Source organism: Pagrus pagrus, assembly GCF_965226575.1.
Source record: "Pagrus pagrus genome assembly, chromosome: 16".
Taxonomy (NCBI): Eukaryota; Metazoa; Chordata; class Actinopteri; order Spariformes; family Sparidae; genus Pagrus; species Pagrus pagrus.
Window position 1 is genome coordinate 10,508,981 of NC_140200.1, and position 20,370 is coordinate 10,529,350.

General features: G+C 45.4%; 2 protein-coding genes across 10 annotated transcripts in view; one reads left to right on the top strand and one right to left on the bottom strand.

The window, feature by feature from the left end:
• nhsl1b (NHS-like 1b) overlaps positions 1 to 12,971 on the top strand; it is a 104,384-nt gene extending 91,413 nt beyond the window's left edge. For 6 of the 9 annotated variants that reach the window (XM_084378490.1, XM_084378496.1, XM_084378492.1 and 3 more), the window contains exons 5-9: positions 1,020 to 1,151; positions 3,009 to 6,311; positions 7,376 to 7,508; positions 9,525 to 9,563; positions 10,431 to 12,971. In XM_084378490.1, the coding sequence (XP_084234616.1) occupies positions 1,020 to 1,151; positions 3,009 to 6,311; positions 7,376 to 7,508; positions 9,525 to 9,563; positions 10,431 to 11,106 (4,283 nt within the window). In that variant the 3' untranslated portion in view covers positions 11,107 to 12,971. The remainder of the gene's footprint in view (positions 1 to 1,019; positions 1,152 to 3,008; positions 6,312 to 7,375; positions 7,509 to 9,524; positions 9,564 to 10,430) is intronic. The other 3 variants (XM_084378491.1, XM_084378498.1, XM_084378493.1) reach the window with 2 other exon arrangements.
• A 2,698-nt stretch (positions 12,972 to 15,669) lies between these two features.
• Positions 15,670 to 20,170, bottom strand: hebp2 (heme binding protein 2). The gene is made up of 5 exons (XM_084377201.1): positions 20,106 to 20,170; positions 19,726 to 19,830; positions 18,483 to 18,618; positions 17,667 to 17,847; positions 15,670 to 17,486 (listed from the first exon to the last, which is right to left on the bottom strand). Exons 1-5 carry the CDS (start codon positions 20,160 to 20,162, stop codon positions 17,303 to 17,305), a joined length of 663 nt encoding a protein of 220 aa, XP_084233327.1. The 5' UTR covers positions 20,163 to 20,170; the 3' UTR covers positions 15,670 to 17,302.
• Positions 20,171 to 20,370: the final 200 nt, after the last annotated feature.

Sequence of the window (20,370 nt, forward strand, 5' to 3'; positions counted from 1 at the left end):
GCCTGCAGGCTGTCAGTAGCTCGCCAAACAGCAAAAAAAAGAGGAGCGGCTCCTAGTGAGATATTGCTCCTCCTTCAGGGTAACTGGACAGAGATATTGAGAAGAATGAAAGACAGTGTGTGTGTGTGTGTGTGTGTGTGCTTGCTTCACCTCATATCTGTCCTGTGCATGTGTGTTTTTGTGATAAGAGCATGCACGTCTCACATATCTTATATGTATGTTTACACTGAAGTTACTTATATACAGGGTTGGAAAATAACACAAACCACCAGCGAAAAAGGCATGTTTTTTTAAGTGCGTCAGTGCTGGTAAATTTAAAGCACTTTGGCTGGTGGATGAAAAAGTTGAAGGGTCGGGTCACCCAAATGACATAAAGATATTTTCTCACTTTCCTCTTGTAGTATAACGCGAAATATACACTTTTGTACTCAAGTTGAGATATTTACTCTTGAGGTTTCTGCTTTCACCCCATAAATGGAGGTTAATATAATTTTCTTGTTGTGGTGCTTACACCAGTGAACAATTGCATTAAAGAATCAGTAGCAGCTCATATTTCTAGAAACATGTCCAAGTAGACCCCACTGGGTTCACTACAAATCAGGACTGTTTACGTTATGAGTTTATGTCTAAAGAAAATCAGCTGATTTATTATCATCAGTAACAGTCTTAAGTTTTCAGTGAAACTACTTTAAAGTCTCGAAAACAGAGTTAACCCTAGCTAACCCTACTCTACATTGTATTGGGTTGGCATCAGATACCATAGAAGACAGATATCTTAAAACCTGGGCAAATAAAACCAAAACTATCTGCATGGCTAGACACCACCAGAGGGAGGTGAGAACATATTTTTTTATCATTTGGTTGAACTGACCTTGCCCTGTTGATGTTGCATGTTCAACTTAAAAAGATAAAATAAAAAAAGGCACCCCCTGCATGTCGTTGAGTTTGTTCCTTCCGACTAACCGACTTCTGTTTGCCTGTGTGTCCGCCTGCCTTGCTCTCGCCCTCCCGGCTACCAGGGGCAGTGTTTGACCGACAGGCGAGCATCCGGCGCTCCCTCATTAACACTGACACCGTGTCCCGCCGGCCCAAGAAGGTCAAACGCAGAAAGACTATATCAGGGCTGCCTGACAACATCAACCAGGAGCTAGGTATGGATCACTGTGGGGTGATTTGTTGCCCTCTACTGTCCACAGACCTGTACCAACACTCTGGACAAGCATCCCTCCTTCTTTCACTACTTCCTTTAACCTAACTTTCTATGGATTTATTGCTTTAATCAATAATAACTGAATGGATTGTGAATTAACTCATCCCACCAGTATTGTTCTGAGTACATCTTAATAAGAGGGAGAAAATGACACATGCAAGTCCACAGTGTTGGATCAAGGCCCTGCAGTTGTTCAGTCTTTCCCTGTTTTCAGTTCTACATACCAAGTGTCCTCATTTGCTCTCCTCCACCCTGTGTCACTGTATCCACAGCCAGGAACCAGTTATGAAATCCTTTTCAGTAGTTTTGTGGTTTCAATTTAGCCCTTTTTCCTTCTCTGGTAAATTTTGCCTGCACAGAATCTCATTTTTTGATTTCCCTATTGGAAAATCATGCCACATAGGAGAAGTTAAGTGCAGGGTTTGCCATTCTTAAACACGAATTGTCCAATAATCCCCTGGGGTCAACTTTCTGCAGTCCTTTTTTCTGTGAATTGTTTGTGTGTCTGTGTCTGTGTCTGTGTAATCCAGGAGCCATATTGATAATCTCAATATGTGTGTCTTCTTTACCAGCATGTACTGATCATAAGACAATAGGCACCTGATCATGGACACCTAAAATCTACCTCAACCCTCTTCATTTTCGTTTTCAGAATCTATAATGCTCAAACCATCTTAACAGATACCAGCTAAAAAACAAACATGAAGGTTCAGAGGTCTTCTGTCGTTAGTTACTCAGCTGAGCCGGGTGTTAAGCGAGCATTAAGCTTACTAAGATGACGCTGTGCTGTGCTGACGGCTCCACACGGCTGTATTTATTTACACGTCTCTGAGCTGTAGGATGGCAGCAGTGTTTAAGGAGAATGTCATTTCTCTGATAAGATCACCAAGGCAGATAGGAAAAGAGCTTTAAAGTCTGGTTAGTGCCCAGCTGACGACAGCCGCTGAATGTCATGATTACTGGGCCGGGGTAATTGTCCCAGTGCTTCATCCCTCCCTCTCCTTGCACTAGAGCTGCCTGCAAAAGTAGACCTGCAGCTTAATCTATCGCAGCAGCAGCAGCAGCCAAGCTGTCACTCCAGCTTTTAGCAAAGGAGGAAGAGAGTGTATGTGTGGTTTAGAGAGAGCGAGACGGGGGGAGAGAGAGAGAGAGAGAAGAAAGGACACACGAGTGTGTATGTTTTGGGATACGAACATCAACAGGAGAGCCACCACAGATGGGAGACACACTAGACATCCTCTCTGGTTTTACAACTCATTCTTCAATTTGTTTGTTTACGAGCCGGTATGTTCGGTGTGTGTGCGTCTTTGTGATCTGCATCTCTGTGTGTCCTTGTCTCTATGTCTACCTGCAAATCCTGTTTGTTCTGTCCTGTATGATGGTGCGTGACCATGTCAATGTGTATGTGTGCACATGTGTCTTTGTGTACGTTTGGGTCCACGTATGTGTTTCTTGGCTGCTTCATACCTCACCAGCTGTCTGTCCTGGAACCCAGCGGACTATTTGCTTTTCTATCAGACTGAGTCAGAGCCCGAACAGGAGAGGAAGCATCTCTCTGCTTTCCCTCATATCATTTCCCCCATATCCTTTCCCCCTTAATGAAGACCAGAAGTTATTAACGCACGAGACATGGTTACAGCAAATCAAATTAATTAGCTGCCCTGTGACCACAGATAGTATGACAGTCCAGTTGAAGGAGCAGCACGTATTGTGGCCGAGGACAGCAGAGCAAAAAGAGAAAACACGAGATGTAATGCATGATTATGTGTTTATCTTATTTTCTTTCTCCCTTTCACAGCAGCAAAAGGATACGCCGGAGATCTCCGGCCACATTCCATGTTCCTACCAGGACACTACTCCACCTTGGGCAGAGTCGGGAGCGTCAACTCGACGCTCCGACGCTCACAGACCAGAGATTCCAGCTGCCAGACGGAAGAAGTGAAGATTGTACCGCCGTCCATGAGAAGAATCCGTGCTCAGCGAGGACAAGGAATCGCCGCTCAAATGGCCGGCATTTCTGCTTCCTCTTCAACAGGAAGTATATCCATCTCGAGTAGCGACAGCTCTGGGATCTTGATGATGCCGCATCACTTCAACGGAGATCCTTCCCGTTTTCACAGTCTGCCCCGACAAGGCGCCAGGGTGTCGCTCAGTGCTGACCCCATCTATAGCAGCACCCCCATCAAGTCGGAGGAGCAGACTACTCCTCAGAGGCAGATTGGAAAGCTACAGGTTGACGATACAGTGGTGCACATGAGAAACATCCCGAGGACGGGCACACTGCCCAGGCCCAAGTCTCAGGAACTGAGGGGGACACAGTCCAGTGATTGGGGTGGTGGTCCAGCATGTGTGGTCTCCCCACATGCTGCCTACTCCACCTCAATCATCCCTAACGCCACCCTATCCAGCTCCTCTGAGGTCATTACCCTAAACACCATCGGTCAGCTCTCCCACTCCCCAGCCTCAGCTTACCCCGCAGCGCGGCCGCTCAGTCTGGCTTCCTCTACCAACACCGACTCCCTGATCTCCAGTCCAGCAGCCTTCACCCACAGCTCCACCTGCCCAGCTTTGGCCACCTCTACCCCCACCCGTACCCAACAGGATGGTGGTCAGGTAGTCAGAGGTCCTGCCAGCGAGTCAGGGCACTCGGACAGCAGTGTACACAGCCACAGCACCTTGGCCCCCACGCCGCCATCCTGCCTGCCGGAGGAGCAGTGGATCTACGACACGCCGGAAAACGTTGTGGTTCCACACCGCACTCTGACCTCCAGCTGCTCCACTCCTATTAACCAGCTGTATAGCAGCCTGGACCACTCTTCCAGGACCACTACTGACTCCAGCTCCCTCCATTCCCAAGACAACGATGGGTACTACACCTCCATGCACATGGACTCAGGCCTTCGCTCTCGCAGCCACGGCAGTGGGCATGGTGCAGCAGCTGGGAGAGCCACCCGGCACAGCATGTACGAGTGTCGGGAGATGGCCAATGAGGAAGACTCTGGAAGCTTGTACAGCGACCGCTCTCTGTCCCGCAGCATCTCCCTTCGCAAGTCCAAGAAGCCTCCACTGCCCCCGGCTCGTACAGACTCTCTTAGACGCAAACCTGGACCGAAAAAGCCCCTTGGAGGCGTAAGCGCCATCAGTGGCGGTAATGAGCCAAACGGCACCATGCTTAATGAGACTCTTATCGCCAGCTTGCAGCAGAGCCTACAGATGGGGCTGAGAGGAGGGAAAGGAAAAGGGGCCTCGCCGTCTTCACCCTCTCACAGCCCAAGCAGCGACTACGATGACCCTTGGGTGCTACGGCCACGCAGTCAGAGCAGCATCAGCGCAGGTAGCTCTGCAGCGTCACTAGCGGCTAACGCCAACGGTGGCAATGTGTCTAACGTGTACTCGCTCTGCCATGTGACGCCTGCTCACAGTGAGACCAGCAGCTTGCGCTCGGACTATGCTGACTCCTGGGGATACTACATGGACTTCCCTCACAACCATAGCGATCAGAGGGCACAGACTCCTCCAGCCCACGCCACAGATAACTTGTCGGCAGGTCCTCACCCAGGAGAGTTACAGAATGGAGGAGACATTCACAGCAACGGCCAGGCACCTCGAGCTCAAGGCCAGGAGGGAGGGGTAGCAGTGAAGCCCAAAATGTCCACCTCTTCACCGGACAGGGTGCACAGACTGACCTCCCCGTCTAGCGGCTACTCCAGCCAGTCCAACACCCCCACAGCCGGAACCCCGGTGCCCTCCTTCATGAGGTCCATGTCTCCCTCCGGCAGCCGGCCCAAGCCCAAAGTGCCTGAGAGAAAGTCATCTCTCCTGTCCTCCGTATCCATGTCCTCCTCTTCCACCTCCCTCTCCTCCAACACCTCCGACTCACTTAAAAGCATTGGACCTCCTCCTCCACCTCCTCCACCCCTGCCCCTCTCTTCTTCCTCAGCTCCCAACACCCCTCTCGGCCCACCTCCACCCTTCCCTCCCCCTCTACCCCCAACGACCACTGCAGGCACTCGTTCGGGTGCTCCCCCGTTACCAACCACTCCACAGGGTCCAACTCTGAGCCCACCCCCTGCCTGCTCCATCTCCCCAGAATTCCCCCCTCCTCCATCCCCTGAGATGCTAATCCCCCCCAGTTCATCCTTCAATGGGAGCTTCAGTCCTCCCCCTCCACCTCCCCCTCCTGTCCCCTCCATGGGGCCACCGCCACCTCCTCCACTGCCTTCTCTCGCCCCACCTTCCTCCTCTCCATCTTTTGTGAAGGCAGTTAAAGATTCTCCTAAACCAGCTCTTTCCGAGAGCCCCACAAAGTCATCTAAGCCCCTGATCACCCCGTTTGCACTGCAGAGCGTTCAGCTCCGCTCTGTTAAACGGCCAGAGAAGGAGATTAACGGCAAATCAGACCACACAAACGCTCAGGAAATCGGGATGGACCTCCTTCACGGTCTAAAGCCCCAGACCCTGCAGAAGTCTCTCTCCATGGAGACTCCCACTGTGTTACCCCTTTCAAACTGCTCCCCAGAGGAAGATTCACGTAACTCCTCGCCATCACCTGTGTCAAAGCTTTTAAATGAATTGTCTTTGGACTGCAGCATCACAGATTACACACCAGACAGTGCTGTTGAAAATGGAAAACCTGAGGATCAATGTTACTTTCTCTTAAATGGAAAAGAAAGTCCCAGTCCCCCACAGAGCTCCCAAAGCTCTCCTGTCAAACAGAAGCCTCCGGCAGTCTCAAAGAAACCCAAATTTATCCCCCAACAAGTTACTGAACAGGTTCCATCTCAGCTCGAGGATATGACCAGGCCGTCTCGAATGGAAGACCAAGTAGATGCACCGAAAAGACAGATAAAGAAAGAGGTGAAAGAGAGTAAAAGTGAGCAACAGGAGGAAGAGGAATCTTCAGAGTGCACAGAGCCTCTCGAAGAGAGCAGTGAAACGTCGACAGACAGCCGGGACGAGTCCCAGATCTCTGCCTCTGCCTTCCAGGAGACAAGTCTTGACCAAGGGTTGTATACCAGTGGAGAAGCTCTTGAAGAGGAAGAGGAGGAGGGAGATGGGAGTAGCACGACTGGATCCATCAGCTCCAAGGAGGACGACGCTGGTGAGTCTCACTGACATGAGTTTGTTTAAGCAGTTTTGTAATTCATTGTTAGAGTAGAAATTTTCAGGATTTGCGAAGAGAGAGGAAGTTTTAGATTGTGCCAGTCAAAACCTTCATTAAAGTATTAAATAAGCCCATTACCACAATCCTGTATGGTTGGTATGCCTGCTAGCCGTGTGGCCAGCTCCTCGGGCAGCTGTGAAATTCATTTTGTCCTGTGAAGCAAAGAATCCAAACTTGAAACCACAAGCTTTTAAAAGCTTTAAAACTGTGAAAATAGCGCAGGAGAGACGGCTTATCTCTGGGACAGCACTGCTGCAGCCTCTTGAATCCCTCCTCTCTCACTTTCTCTTCTACTCATTCTTCTATATTTCATATGCAGAGATCTCTCCCTCCTGGTAACTGTCCCTTGGTCTTTTTTTCCCGCATTGCTATTTTTCACCTCAGCCCCCACTGTCTACTCCACTCCTCTCCACCATCCATCCTTGTTTCCAAATATCCATTTTTTGCCTCTCTGCTTTTACTCCTCTTTACTGTTAATCTCTCATCGTCAGTCAGCCCCGCTGTCTCTCTCTGCATCTCTCTCTCTCTGTCCTGCTCCCTTCTTCTCTCTCCGAGGTAGGGGAGGGGGCAAGTGTCCCAGGGGAGATGTATTTGTGGTTGGAGGGAGAGAGGGGGAGGGGCTGCATCGTATCAGAGGGGAGGGGAACAGATCGGGTAAGGGGATGAAGGGGAGGATGGGGAGAGCGTAAAGTGAGACTGCCTGCAGCGGCTCAGGCAGTCGAAGTGCAGACGTGAGCGCGGAGGTTGAGAGGAGGAGGAGGAGGAGGAGGAGGAGAAAAGAGGCTAAACTAGGGGAGAAGAAAAGAGAGGAAATCTCGAGACAAAACGAGAATGTAAGAAGACAGTCGGGCACCTCCTCCGTAGCACTTCAGATTTTATAGGCAGCCAGGTTAATGCGACGGGATAGTGGATCCTTGAGTGTGTGCATGCGTGTGTTGCACTGAGTGAAGTGTGTGTGTTTACTCTCCCGTAACTGTGTGCATGTAACTTCTCTTTCTCAGGTGAGGTGTTCGACTCCAGCACGGCTGAATCGTCTCCGGCCCCGTCAGCCAACGGGGCATCCGATGAGAACATGGTGACCCCGACTCCATCGCGGACTCGGACCACTGAGGACCTGTTTGCCGCCATTCACAGGTACCATGATGCATTTGTCTCCCGTCACTCCTGAATGTACTGTTACTCCAACTCCTCTCCTCCTCACCTGCTACAACTCCTTATGTATAATTTATTCCACTGATCTAGTTTTCCTTTCCTCTTGTACTCCGTCGTTTCATTTTCTGTTTGTTTTTCTCTCCATCTTCCCCCTCACTCTCTGTCAGCATCTCATTCCCTCGTTCTCACCCCCTCGTAAACCACAACGTATCACCCTGAACTCTAAGCTCCTTCTCCCCCTTCATCCTTCAACCCATAATTTCTCTTTTTCCATCTCCATCTCCATCCTCCCCCCTCCTCCTCCTCCTCCTCTTCCTGCCCTCCACCTCTCAGTCATAACTTTACACAGCACTGCTGTCCCATCTGCAGGCATACACATCTGTCAAATAGCTGGTCTCTGGAGTCTCCCAGCCCAGGAGCGAGTGGCTTTTTCTGTTCTTGGTCAGCGAAGGGACTGATTGAGGAAGCAGAATGAGTCAGTCGTCAAATGTTTATCGAGGCATCCGTGTTAGTGTACTAACATTAGCGTTGCTCATTCTCACGCGGAGAAAAAAGACGGTTGCTTCATCCATTATTTAAATACTCGACACCCTCAGGTCCTAATCTAGGTTAGAGGCCACCAGAGAGATTTCTCTCTCGTACACACACTCTGCCGTCTCTGACATATATTGCATACGTGCTCCCGCGCTTCAAAGGAAGCACACACATAAATTTCTCATGCAGCCCGCCAGTTTGTGTTTCACGGTCACGTGCAGTAACAGTCGGAGTTCTCTTGAGCATCACAGGATTCCATTTCACGGGATTTTATTTCTGCCGGCGACAGATTGTCGATGTATTTATGGTGCGCACGTCACACGCACAAGTGCAATTTATTGTGCCGTTCAATTAGACGTGAAGATTGTGTAAGCATGTGTGTGTAAATCTCGCAATGGAACTGTGTTTGTTTACCACTTCCTTTACTGGTCTCCATTGCACCTCCTTAGTATGGAGCATATGGGCATTTTTTCAGAGATTTTAGACAAGTGGGAAGTGGTGACGAACTCCAAGTGAGATGAATCAACAACTGTGGGGGGAAAGGAATTCATCCACATAATTACATGCATAGATTTAATTAATTTGCACAAAAAAAGGCAGGGCTGTTAACATCAAAGCTGTCATTAAATCAAAATCCATTCGAGAAATTCTTAAGTTGGATACTTGAGGGAAAAAAAAGATATGTTTTTGTTCGACTTTCTTGCACCAGAGCCGTCTCTCTTCATCTCTCCTTCTCACCTGTCCCATACCTTTGATTTTCACTCTGTCATCTCACTTCCTACACTCTCCGTCTAATCGCTCTCTCCTTCTGGGAAAACAAGAGAATGATGAAAAAACCTTGAATGAAATGCCTTCGCAGCTGCAGCAGAAAATACAACTTGTCCGAAGGGAGATCCTCCGAGCCAAATGTAATACAGCCAAGAGAGAGAAATCGATCCGGGAGCCCGAGCAGGGTCTTAAATTGCAGCCTTGTTTGCCTCCATATAACTGAGATTGGTTATCACTGCCTTTCCAGTGCGGCTGCATGTTTGTGAATTTAACAAAAGCCGCCGAGGCGTCGTGGTTGACTGAATTCAGGTGCGAGTGTGTAGGCACGTGTGATTGTGTGTGAGAAAAGTCTTATGTAATGCCGATGGGCTAATGTGGCGAGGGAGCTCGCTGGGGACGACGCAGGATGGAGGTTGAATTTAGGGCACAGACACATTTTGTGAAACAGAAAGCAGACAGAGGATCTCTCACAAACCATTTGTATCCTCTAGTTCTCCCTCTCATTTGACCTTCACAGGTATATTATCTCCAGGTTAGGAAAAATATGTCTTTCTGTAGATCTAATCTGAGGATTAAGGATTTTGTTTTATGCATCCTTCTTTGCCCTCTTTACTTTTAGCCTCAAATTGTTCTGTTTTATCACCCAATCTGTATTTTTCATGCCTTTAATCATCTCCTCTCTCCCTCCCTGTGCAGAGGGGGCATGCAGTGGGTAGGTGCATCCTCTCTAGAGAGGTGCGAAGTGGCAAGTAGCCCCTTCCCTTTAATTAGCAAGCCTTGTTTCTGCAATCGCGGTGATGCTACCTTTGGATTAGCAGCAGTAATCCCGCCGCAGTGCAACCCGCCGGACCTCAGATTAATAAGGCTGTTTCCCTGCGAGCCCTAATCCCCTGTATTCTGCCAGTTGCAGCTTTATTGCTACGCTTTGATGCAGGGGTTATAGACAGTGTAGGCTGAGACTCTGATACCCCCTGCTGAATGGAGGCTGAATTGTCCTTGTGTGATTAAAACCGCTTTGGGCACTTTTCCCAGTTTGTGTTTTTGATTAATTTCATCGTGCCATGGCTGAGCTTTCCCGCAGAGTTGCAGCGTCCGCAGCCTCTCTTGTTAAAACTCATTGGATCGCTTGAAATAAAAATTTCCTTCCCTGCCTTCTTACAAGCACACACGCCACTCACTGCTCCTAATTTTTTTTACTTGTTTAAGATTCGTGCTGTGACGCATGATTGCTGGGGGCAGTGCTGACATATGGCAAATTTGGGACAAAGATTTGAGGCGTGTTGGACAAGTATTTTAAGTGTAATCCTTTTTTTCAGCTACACAAACAAGACCTTTTGTCTGTCCTCGCCGACTACTCAGAAACATTAACAAGGCTGCTTCTTATATGCTGGAGCCCAATTTTAATTTAAATAATTGGATTTAATGTCAATGTTTCCTGATAAAACTGCCCCCGATGCTTGCATTTCTTCTTGTTGCTCTTCCAGTTCAACATTTAACTGTCTTTAAATTATTTTTACAAATTTGTTAACCTTGCTTTCACTCACTCACTCCGCAGAATTCCTACAAACATGTCATTAATCCTGTATCCACATCTCATTCTAGGTCAAAGCGCAAGGTCCTGGGTCGCAAGGAGTCTGATGAGGACAAGAACCGGGCTGGGAGCAGCCCGCAGTCTCCGCCTGTCACCCCCACAGCCATGTCCCCAGGGTCGACGTCTTCCTTGCCCCGCCAGTCGGGCTCCATCCAGCGAAACCTCCGCAAGTCCTGCACCAGCAGCGACACCTTCAAAGCCCTGCTCCTGAAGAAGGGCAGCCGCTCAGAGACCAGTTTCAGGATGTCGGCAGCTGAGATGCTTCGCTCCACTGACCCTCGCTTCCAGAGAACGCGCTCCGACTCAGAGCTGGACCCCCTTGCTGCTTCACCCTCCTCACCGACGGCGCCACACAGCCCCCTAACCTCCCCTGCCCGTGGTAAGAGGGCGACGGAAGAGTGGAATCGCTACGAGACCTTCTCTCTGTCCTCGCCACCTTCATCGTCCTTCTCGATGACGGGGCCAAAATACGGGCGCTCACGCACGCCGCCCTCTGCCGCCAGCAGCAAGTACAATGCGCGCAGCCGAATCCTCAGCAGCCCAATGACTGTGATCTGTGAGCGCGAGGGCGAGCTGGCTGAGAACGAGTACGGAGACACTGCAGAGAGTCTGTCTGGACCGGCGGCCCAGACTCTCCCTACGCTCAAAGACTCCAATGGCACTTTATCTGACGAGAGCAGAAGTTAAAGAGCAGTGACGGTCCCTCAGATACAGGGAGCTGGACTCACTCATCATAAGCAGGGAACAGGAAGAGGAGCCGATAGAAGGCCCTCCAGAGACACCTCTCTGAGCCCCACCCCCTCAGCGCTGCCTCTGAGGGAGTGGACATGTCTGGTCCTGATGTGAGGTCAGAGGTCACCCCATCATGGACCGGGCTGAACTTAGTCTGAAGTGGAGAACTGGTTCAAGACTCCCATTCTCACTCTCTCCTTCGTTTGGTGACTCACCCATTGTGTTAAAAGAATAGTGTTTCTTTTACGCCTGGTGTTCTTAGTTTGTTTTACATTTGTTTTGCTGTTTGTTTTACTTCATCTTGTCCTTAACACGCAGGAACCCTTTAGTTTCTTGGAATGACGAGGTTAAGATGGCAAACTAAGGTGAATTGAAGGAACTGAAAAGTCACAGGTTGTTTTGCTGCTGTGGTGCCGCGTAGCTAGGCAGTAGGAAAGAGTGGTAACGTAAAGGTGTGCTAGACGCTCACCTGGGAATCTTCTCAGCTTCTGCGTTGCTCCTGTTGGCTCTGGAAAGTGTTTGAGAGCACCATGGTTTGCAAACTTCATACAGCCCGTAATATTTGTGGAAAGATCTCAAGGGTGAGGTAGAACAGACAGCTGGTACAACTTTCAACTATGGTTATCGCCAGGTTTTTGCTTTCTGCTCTTAGGTCAGCGGTTTAGTTTGCAGAGCTGGTGTGTTCAGTGGTCCAGAGGAAGTGCAGAGGGCTCAGTGCTGCCACCTAGTGATGGACAGGAAGTGAACTACAAAGGTTCAACCAAAACAAGAAAATTTACTCATAAAACGTCTATTAAATGAATTTTAGCTTGAGATTTTGCACTGTGCATAGATGTTTTTCTTCGTTTGTGACTTTAAAAAATATGTTTTAAAGACTGTTTTAATAAACAAGTGATGTCATGACCTCTGTTTGGGAGTTAGGTATGAATCTTTAATTGTAAAAGCCAGAAATGACATTAGTAGAAGAAGCTAATTTCTGGGTCTTTTTAGTGACGGTGTTGGTTACCAAAGAGCTGAAAAATTAATCTGGACGTGAACACAATCAGAGAGTGCGACTGCTTGTCTGACACCCATGCATCCGGTCTGTTGCTAAGTTTGCTGAGACCTTCTAGAAGCTTTTAGGGCTTAAATGATTTCTTAAAAAAAGCTATTGACTTTTATCTTTTTGCAGTTATATATGGTTCTGTATATACAAACATAGAGAAAGGAGTTTTAAGTAACATTTTGACTTATTTTCAAAGACTTTGTACATTTTTAGAGCCCTGTGTTTGCTGGAAGGGAGTGGTTTCCTTTTTTTGTAGATTATTTATTTTCACATAGCAGGGCTGCAGTACGATGTCACGATCAGGGTCGACCAGCAAAGGTGATGGAGTTAGTCCAAGGGCCACATTTACTACGCTGTTCCCACCAGGCCATTTCTTTCTTTTAAAAGGTGCTTCACAGTTAGAGAAATGCAATAATGTTAATATTTCTGCTTAAGCCTTCTACTGCCCTTAATCTCGAGTCATGCAAAGCTCACGCTGGTGCTCGCAGCTGAGTAAATGTGGTCTCTTTAGAGTCATAAACTGAGGTGACAGGCGTGAGACTTCCTAACCTCCTAACAGCCATAGCGCCCTGTGGTTTAATCACCTGTGACCAAAGTGTGTCTCCCAGCTCCCGCCCGGCCGTGATCGAGCACCCGGGCTCGTCTCATGACGGGAAGCGTCTTAATCGCGGCGAGCTCGTGAAAAGACGAGAGTGCAGAAGAAGTAGTGGAGCTGAAGGCAGGCTGCTAACGCTCTTGTGTATGTCTGTGTAATAAAAACAAGGTGATATTTAAAGAGCAGGTCTCTGTGTCGTTTTTTTTCTCTGCATGTCTGTGCGTGTGATTCACGGCCATCTGCCAGCCCGACTCCCCCAAATCACCGCCTCATTAGCGCCGTCGCCATGGCACCCACACTCGTCCGTCATCTGGAAAGCTCCAGAGGCCATCGTTCACCCCTCCTCCCCCCTTCCACCCGCGGGGTCATCAGTTATGTCCCCTTCTGGACATCTTATTAGGACACACTGAATCACAGGCTCAGCCTATAATAGACCTTTTTCACTGACTTCAGAGCGCTTACAGCTCTATCCCACGTCTCAAGACTGAAAGCCACAGCCTCTCAACATTCCCCGCAGGTCCTCGCAGCCTTTTCCACGCCTCGGCACGTCGAGCGTTCGCTCACAAGGGCGCAGAAACACTGACCGCCTCTGAGTATTTACAATGAAGTCCCTCCACCTCGCATTGAGCAGAGTCACCTGCCCTCTGACGCTGCACCATCTGGCTGTCAGACGCAAATCAATACAAACTCCTCCCAGACATAATCACACTATTGACACTTCAGTTCTTTCCATCTCCTGTTATATTGAAGACCCTCCCTGTAGTATCCGGAACAGAGGAGGTGACAAATGAAACGGATCGACTTTATTCACCTGATGTGTGTTTTTAGTGCTTGAGGAGTCTTTACTGATCACTCAGCCTGTTCAACAGGCTGCTACCATCATTCACAGTCATTTAAAGTGAGATGCACAGGATGATACTCGTGTAAAACCAGATTATGGTTGTGCAGAGTTGGCTCAGGACTGTTTAACTCCTCATGCCTTACTCGTAATACTCATTTCCAAAGCATTTTCAGTTTCGTCTTCAGTGTGCCCGTTCTCTATTAAAGAAGAATCAACCCAAACTGACCAAAATAGGTATAATCATCACAAGACATATTTAGTCACATTTGTTCATTTATGTTTGTGTGACAAAGACTACTGAACATTTTTACTTGTTGGTGCATTTTGGGACGCTCCCTTTTCCACAACGTGAGAGTGATTTGATGTGAGGTGTTTCATTCAGGCATTCACAAGCTATGGTGATTATGAAAACAATAACCTAAAGGAGAGCATTTAAGTAAATCACCAGCTATTTTGATAATTTACTGGTTTGAAGACAAAATTCTGTGATTTCAGCTTCTTTAAGGTGAATATTTTCTCGAATATTGTCTCATTTTTCTCAGCAGTTAACTGAATATCTTTGGCCTGTGGACAAAAAAAGACATTGAATGACTTGTTGGGATTTGGGAAACACTGATCTACATTTTTCAACATTTTCTGACATTTTACAGACCAAACGACTTATCGATTAATTAAGAAAATGGTGTTCTTAGTTAGCTCTTGTTATTGTCTTTACATGTCAATCATGTTTATCTTTAAGATTTTTCTTCAGGGCCTTTAAACAGGCTGTACCAACAGGTTGGGAACCTCTGACTTGACTCATTAAGGCAGAACATTCCCTGTTTGCTGCCTACTGGTATATAACACAAAGATAATTTAACTACTTATAAAGATGCTGAAATGTTCACTTTTAGATTGACTTTATCAAGTATGCATCGAGTCTTTAGAGCTACAACATTTAGTCGTTAATAATTTGGTTTAATAATTGGTTTAATATTTCCAGAAAGCTTCATACAACAATAAATGAAATATATTTGGATTCTGGACTGTTGGTAGAACCAAACAAGCTGTCTTAAGACGTCTCTTTGGGCTCTTTGGGGAGTTGTGACGGCAGTTTTCTTACATCTTTTTAACATTTCATAGATTATACAAGTAAGCCCTAATCTTAATACTGTACTGAAACTAATGGCAGCCTGGGAGGAATGATAATAATATAAAAACTTGCCTCGGAGAACAGTCGCCAGCAAACTAAATTTATCTTGCATGCAAAGAAAGCAACCACTTACACACCTACTGACACCTACAGTTCTGGCGACAAAGTCCGCCTCATTTGCAATATGGCATGTGGGAAAATACTGGAACCTCAATGAAATCAAATAAAAATACTTCAGACTTGTTAAAAGATAACTTGTTAAAAAAAAAAAAATGTGTTCATTAGTTTCTTCCAGTTTATCTCTGCTGCCAGAAAATGAGTTTTGTCATGCAAGTCTTTTTATATCAGCTGTATCCCGACTTGAGGTCTCCACCAGACTGGAGGCGGGCAGATAACATTTAAATACAGAGAACAACACAGCGAGCTTCATTATACATTTCCTATCCACAGCAGTGTTTCACCCCACCGAGCACAGCCAATGGGATCGATCCGACTGGTGAACAGCAAGAAGAAGACAGAGTGTATGTGTGCAGGGGATAAAAAAAGACGTCATTTCTGCTGAGTGCCTGAACATGATAGTGGGAACAAATTCGGCCACAAATAAAATGAGTGAGTCAGCAGACTTGAACCTGAGCGGGAGGACGAAAGGAGAAGGTGAGGGAGGATAAAGGGCGGCGCGAACCGTGGTGAAGACTTCATCCGGCTGATAAAAGGTCACGGTGATCAGAGTGAGGGGGACGCTCTGACCTGTGTCCACGACAGATCAGATAAACAAGTCGCATGTGAAGCTTTTCTGCTGTTTGTAATTCAAACTACATTAAAAAAGTCCCGTCACGACACAGACAGGATGAAAATGTAATCACAACGTGAAGACGGAGGTCATAAATGATAAGAATAATCAATCATTAGATGCTCAGTTATATTTATTATTGATGAGATGATACATTTCACATTCTTAAGCATCAGTTGGAGTTAAGTAATATCTTGCATTATTCATTTATCAGTGCTGTGTCATCATTCCCTTATCAAGTATCATGTTATAGTCCTTCTTCTGGATTAAAAACACACAATTCCTAACAGATTAAAAGCTAAATATACGATGATAAATATGATTTAATGTAAAAAAGGAGTTTTCAAAAGGCATGTTTATGTTAGCTTTTAAGCGTCACTCTTTGCAGCACACAGCAAGCATCAAAAATGTTGGTAGATCTGAGCTTAAAGCACACAGGCACACTTGTTCATTCATCATATTTGGTCGATGCAGGTATGACTGGTCCAGATTTACTATGACTCTGTCCGTCATCATAACGGGTGTGATGACGGTGACAGTAAGTCAGGTCTGAGATCAGATAAAGTGAGATTTACCAACATTTTGTCAGAGAGTCACCTTCACAGCCAACCGCTGACTGACAGGAGAAAAAAAAACCTGCAGTCAGACTCTGCAGGTGACCGACAAAGTGAAAGGATGGGCTCACGTTTTCTCAGGTTTATCTTAAAACTACACTAGGATGCCCATTTGTACATTGAAAACATTACTGGTCCCCTCCTGTCCATACCGGCTGCTTAGTGATCCCTTCCAGAGGTGATTCCAGACAAATCCCACAGTCCTCCTGTTGAATTATTGAGTAATAATATTTAGATTTTAGGTCAATTTCATGTTTACAAGTAGATTTTTCAACCTATTCTAAGTTTTGTGGCATTTAAAAATGGCTTGAAAATCTTTTTTCAATCTTAGAAAAGGCAAAAAAAGAAGCGCCTTGATTTTAATTCATATTATCAGTGTTTTGCTGTCGTTTGTTTTTATCTTCTTTTGGCCAGGTTGGATAGTTACAGTGACAGATAATGCTTTTACCCGATTTCAGCCTCTGGGATCAATTGACTATTTCTGATTCCGATTTGAATGTGCATACTGCTTTAAGACAGACCTGAAAACATGTGGATCCATCCTTTATTTCTTCATCCTGCACACGGTCGTTTTATATTAAGGTTTAGGTGAAAACAAGAAGAATGATCACATTATCAACATTTTAAGTCTTTGTTTCTTCCTTTAAGCATCACTGAATAATTAGCAATTAGCAATGTGCGCAAATAACAGGTGAAAATAAATCACTCATTGAAAACATGACGAGGCACTTGTGGTTTTTGTCGTAACAGGATGCACCAAATGAGAGAATTGTTTCCTGACTACTTGGCTCCACCTGCTGGAAATATTCCCCCGCTCCCTCTTTTTTATTTGACCTCCTGGAGCTCTTGTAATCTCTTTTTTGATCCCTTTATGAAGACTTTCAGTGAGTCTATAATTCAGTAACCAAAGCAAATAAAGCAAAACAGACAAATGTCAGTCGTTAGTGTGACCTTAAAACTTCCATTTTATCCATCATAGTTCGATAATAGCATTGATTATTTTCCCTTTGGACGTTGCTTAGTGTTCTTGAACTGTCTAAAATTCATCAAGTGTTATTAAAAGATCATGTAAACTTTTTATGAGTGGCTGTTTGACAGTTATAACGGGCAGAGTGTTGCTTGACCTTTATCTTCCTACTCCGGCACCTTCTTGAGGACCCAGACTTCGTTCCTGCGGTTGGTCAGTTTGAAGGGACTGTCGTACCCGGCTGTGTAGTACGGCTTGTCGACGTACTGGACCCCGTCTCTCTGCAGGCTTTCCAGGAGTTTCAGGAGCTCTTCACGCTTCATTTTCTCATTGGAGAAACCGCCGTACGTCCTGGAAAAGAAAGAAAAAGAGCAGATTAGGTTCTTTTGTTCTGGTATCTGCAGTCAGTTGGAACCATTTCATAAAAAAAAGGGAGAAAACTGTAAATACAAAAGACTTATTGGTTTAATTTTACACAATATCACATATCAGTTAGACTTATAATAAGTTTGTGCTGAGGTCGTTCTCCACCTGACGTAAGCTGTGAACTCTTTCCTGTGCTCCACAAACACATCCGGGTCGTTCGGCTCCGGAGGATTCTCCTGATGCTCCTCTGGGACGTAGAAGGACATAGTGAACTGAGATTCACATGCGGGGCCGGCGCCAGGGTCCACGCGGCAGCTCACAGGGGCCGTCATCTCCACTTTCACCTCTAAGGTAAAATAAAATAAAATAAATCTGACAGACATGAAACATAAAAAGCAGGACATAAATGTAGTAAGAAATCTAATGCTGCTGGTGATGTTAGTCTGACATGTAATCAGCTTTTGTAAGACGCACAGATATTGAATTTTCTAAACAAACCCTCAGCTGCCAGCTGGTGAATCAGAACTTGAGCACATGATGATACCTGAACAGATGGTGGACATATAACAACAACGTGTGGCAGATGTAAAGGATTAAACACCATGTTTATAGATCACACGCTCCTCCTAACACTGCAGACTTCAACGGCACAAACAATATATAATCTCATAAATAATGCGGGCGTAAACTGCTGAGTAAGACAAAAGCAGTGTCCCCGCTACAAACTGCTGAGCAAGAACTAAAGTGCACTTTCGCATCGACTCTTGCATTTATTCATCGACTCCTTTGTATTCACACCGATTCAGTCTGCAGCATTTCGACATGATTAACTCGGCTGATAAAGTTTCATTCAATTTGGTTACATTTATGTCTTAACATCAAGTTTGTTAACAAATACAACAAAGTAAAAGACTCAAAAACCCTTCAACACTGACAAAGTTTCCACAAAATAAAGAATGTTACAGAACTGGTGACACTCACTGTTGCGATTGTTGCCTTGAATGTAGTTGAAGAGCCTGCGGAAGCCGGCGTTCATGGCTGTGTCCCACTGGATCCCACTCAGAGTGGTGCTCACCCACTTAGTGGGATGGTAGGTACGAACCTCATAGTCCTCTCCCTGTAAAACATGCACACATATATATATTTACATATATAAATGTACATATATACATATATACATATATAAGTGAGTCTAGACCTGTAATGGTTAATTGAATTATTATTCATTGGAGTACACTTTTATTTTATTCTATTTTTATATTTCGCTTTATCAAATCCTAACACGTGCTGCTGCACACTGATTGCTGCCAAATTGACTTTCTCCTGCGTGGGATCAATAAAGGTACATCTCATCTTATCTTATCTTAGTTGCAAAAAATTGATTACATGATTAAATGAATAATTAAATCAAATTAATCACAGACTATTTTGATAATCGACGGATCAGTTTGAGTAATTATTTTTTTAAAAGTCAGAATTTTCTGTTTCCAGCTGCTTAAATGTGAATATTTTCTAGTTTATTTACTCTTATGCGACAGTAAACTTAACATATCTTTGGGTTGTGGAAAAAATAAGACAGCTGAGGACGTCATCTTAGACTTTGGGAAACACTGATCAACATTTTTCACCATTTTCTGACATTTTGTAGAGCAAACAACTAATCGCTTAATCAAGAACGAAATCAACAGATCAACCAACAATGAAAACAGCCTTACATTCATCAGTTGATTGTTGTTTTTAATGATCAATGAATCATTGAATCAATAAATGTCTATAACACCATACTTTGGTCAAGGTATAAAATGTATTTCTACTTTCAACCCTCGAGCATAACAGAATCTAAAAACATGTTTTGGTGCAACACCCATCACAATATCTCAAGGTGACATCAGCAAACTTCTTCTTTATGCTAAATTTCAAGTAAAATAATAAAAAGAAAAGCAAAAAATTCTCACAGTGGACAAGTTGGATACAGCAAAGGTTTGGCACTTTAACTGGATAAATGCTTAAATGATTTGTTGATTAATACACCCATTAAATAATCCTTTCAGCACTACAGAAAACCTCCTAGTGTTGTTCCTTGTGTCCAAGATGATGTTCTCATGTTCTCTAGAAATGTCAGCGCCAACTCAGTTAACACACATTTCTAGTCACATGGCAGACCAACCAACACCAGGCCAAAGGTTTACTGTCCTTTTACACAAGGTGATCTGGAAACATCTACCTGTTTCTCCTCTGCTGTGAATTTGGGGTTCTGTAGTCCAGTTGAGAACAGAGCTTGTCCCACAGCTTTCAGCATGACTGGTGTGAAGGTGGTCGACAAATGTCTCTTTAAAGTCAAATATCGACAAACCCAGAAGTTAAAAAAAACACTGCAGTACATCACATGTAAAGTGAGGCAACATCACAATTCATGCTGCTTTACAACCTGTCGCATAAGTCACATGAGACTAGTTATGATCTTATCTTGTGAAACATCTCTGAAAATACACAATTCGTAGATAAATGTCGAGGTAACACTTCAAACCCCGACTCAACACTTCTGTTAAAACTTATTGTGAGTTGTACATTATTGAATTAAAGCAGAAAGGGAGAAATAATCACCTGTATATTGACGCGTTTGGTCTCTGCTGCCGAGAGGTGGAGTGCGTTTGTTATCATAACACCACTTCCGGACTGTTACAAAACCTGAAATCTGATTGGCTTAGCGAGTGTACTTTCAAAATAAGAGTCCCGATTTTGTAACGTCGGCAGCACCGAGTAAATACAAAGGTGGAGATGTTCAACTTTGTTCTACATTTAAAACATGTTTGTGTGTCTGGGCTTGTTCAGCGAGGATTGTGGGCTATATGATAGCAGTTAAATGTTC

Bases quoted from the DNA above. Each gene is read 5' to 3' on its own strand.
- hebp2 (XM_084377201.1), bottom strand. From the start codon at position 20,162: ATGATAACAAACGCACTCCACCTCTCGGCAGCAGAGACCAAACGCGTC. The intron at 19,831-20,105 runs GTGATTATTTCT...TTGACTTTAAAG, and splicing joins CCAAACGCGTCAATATACAG to AGACATTTGTCGACCACCTT. The intron at 17,848-18,482 runs GTGAGTGTCACC...ATTTTACCTTAG, and splicing joins TCAAGGCAACAATCGCAACA to AGGTGAAAGTGGAGATGACG.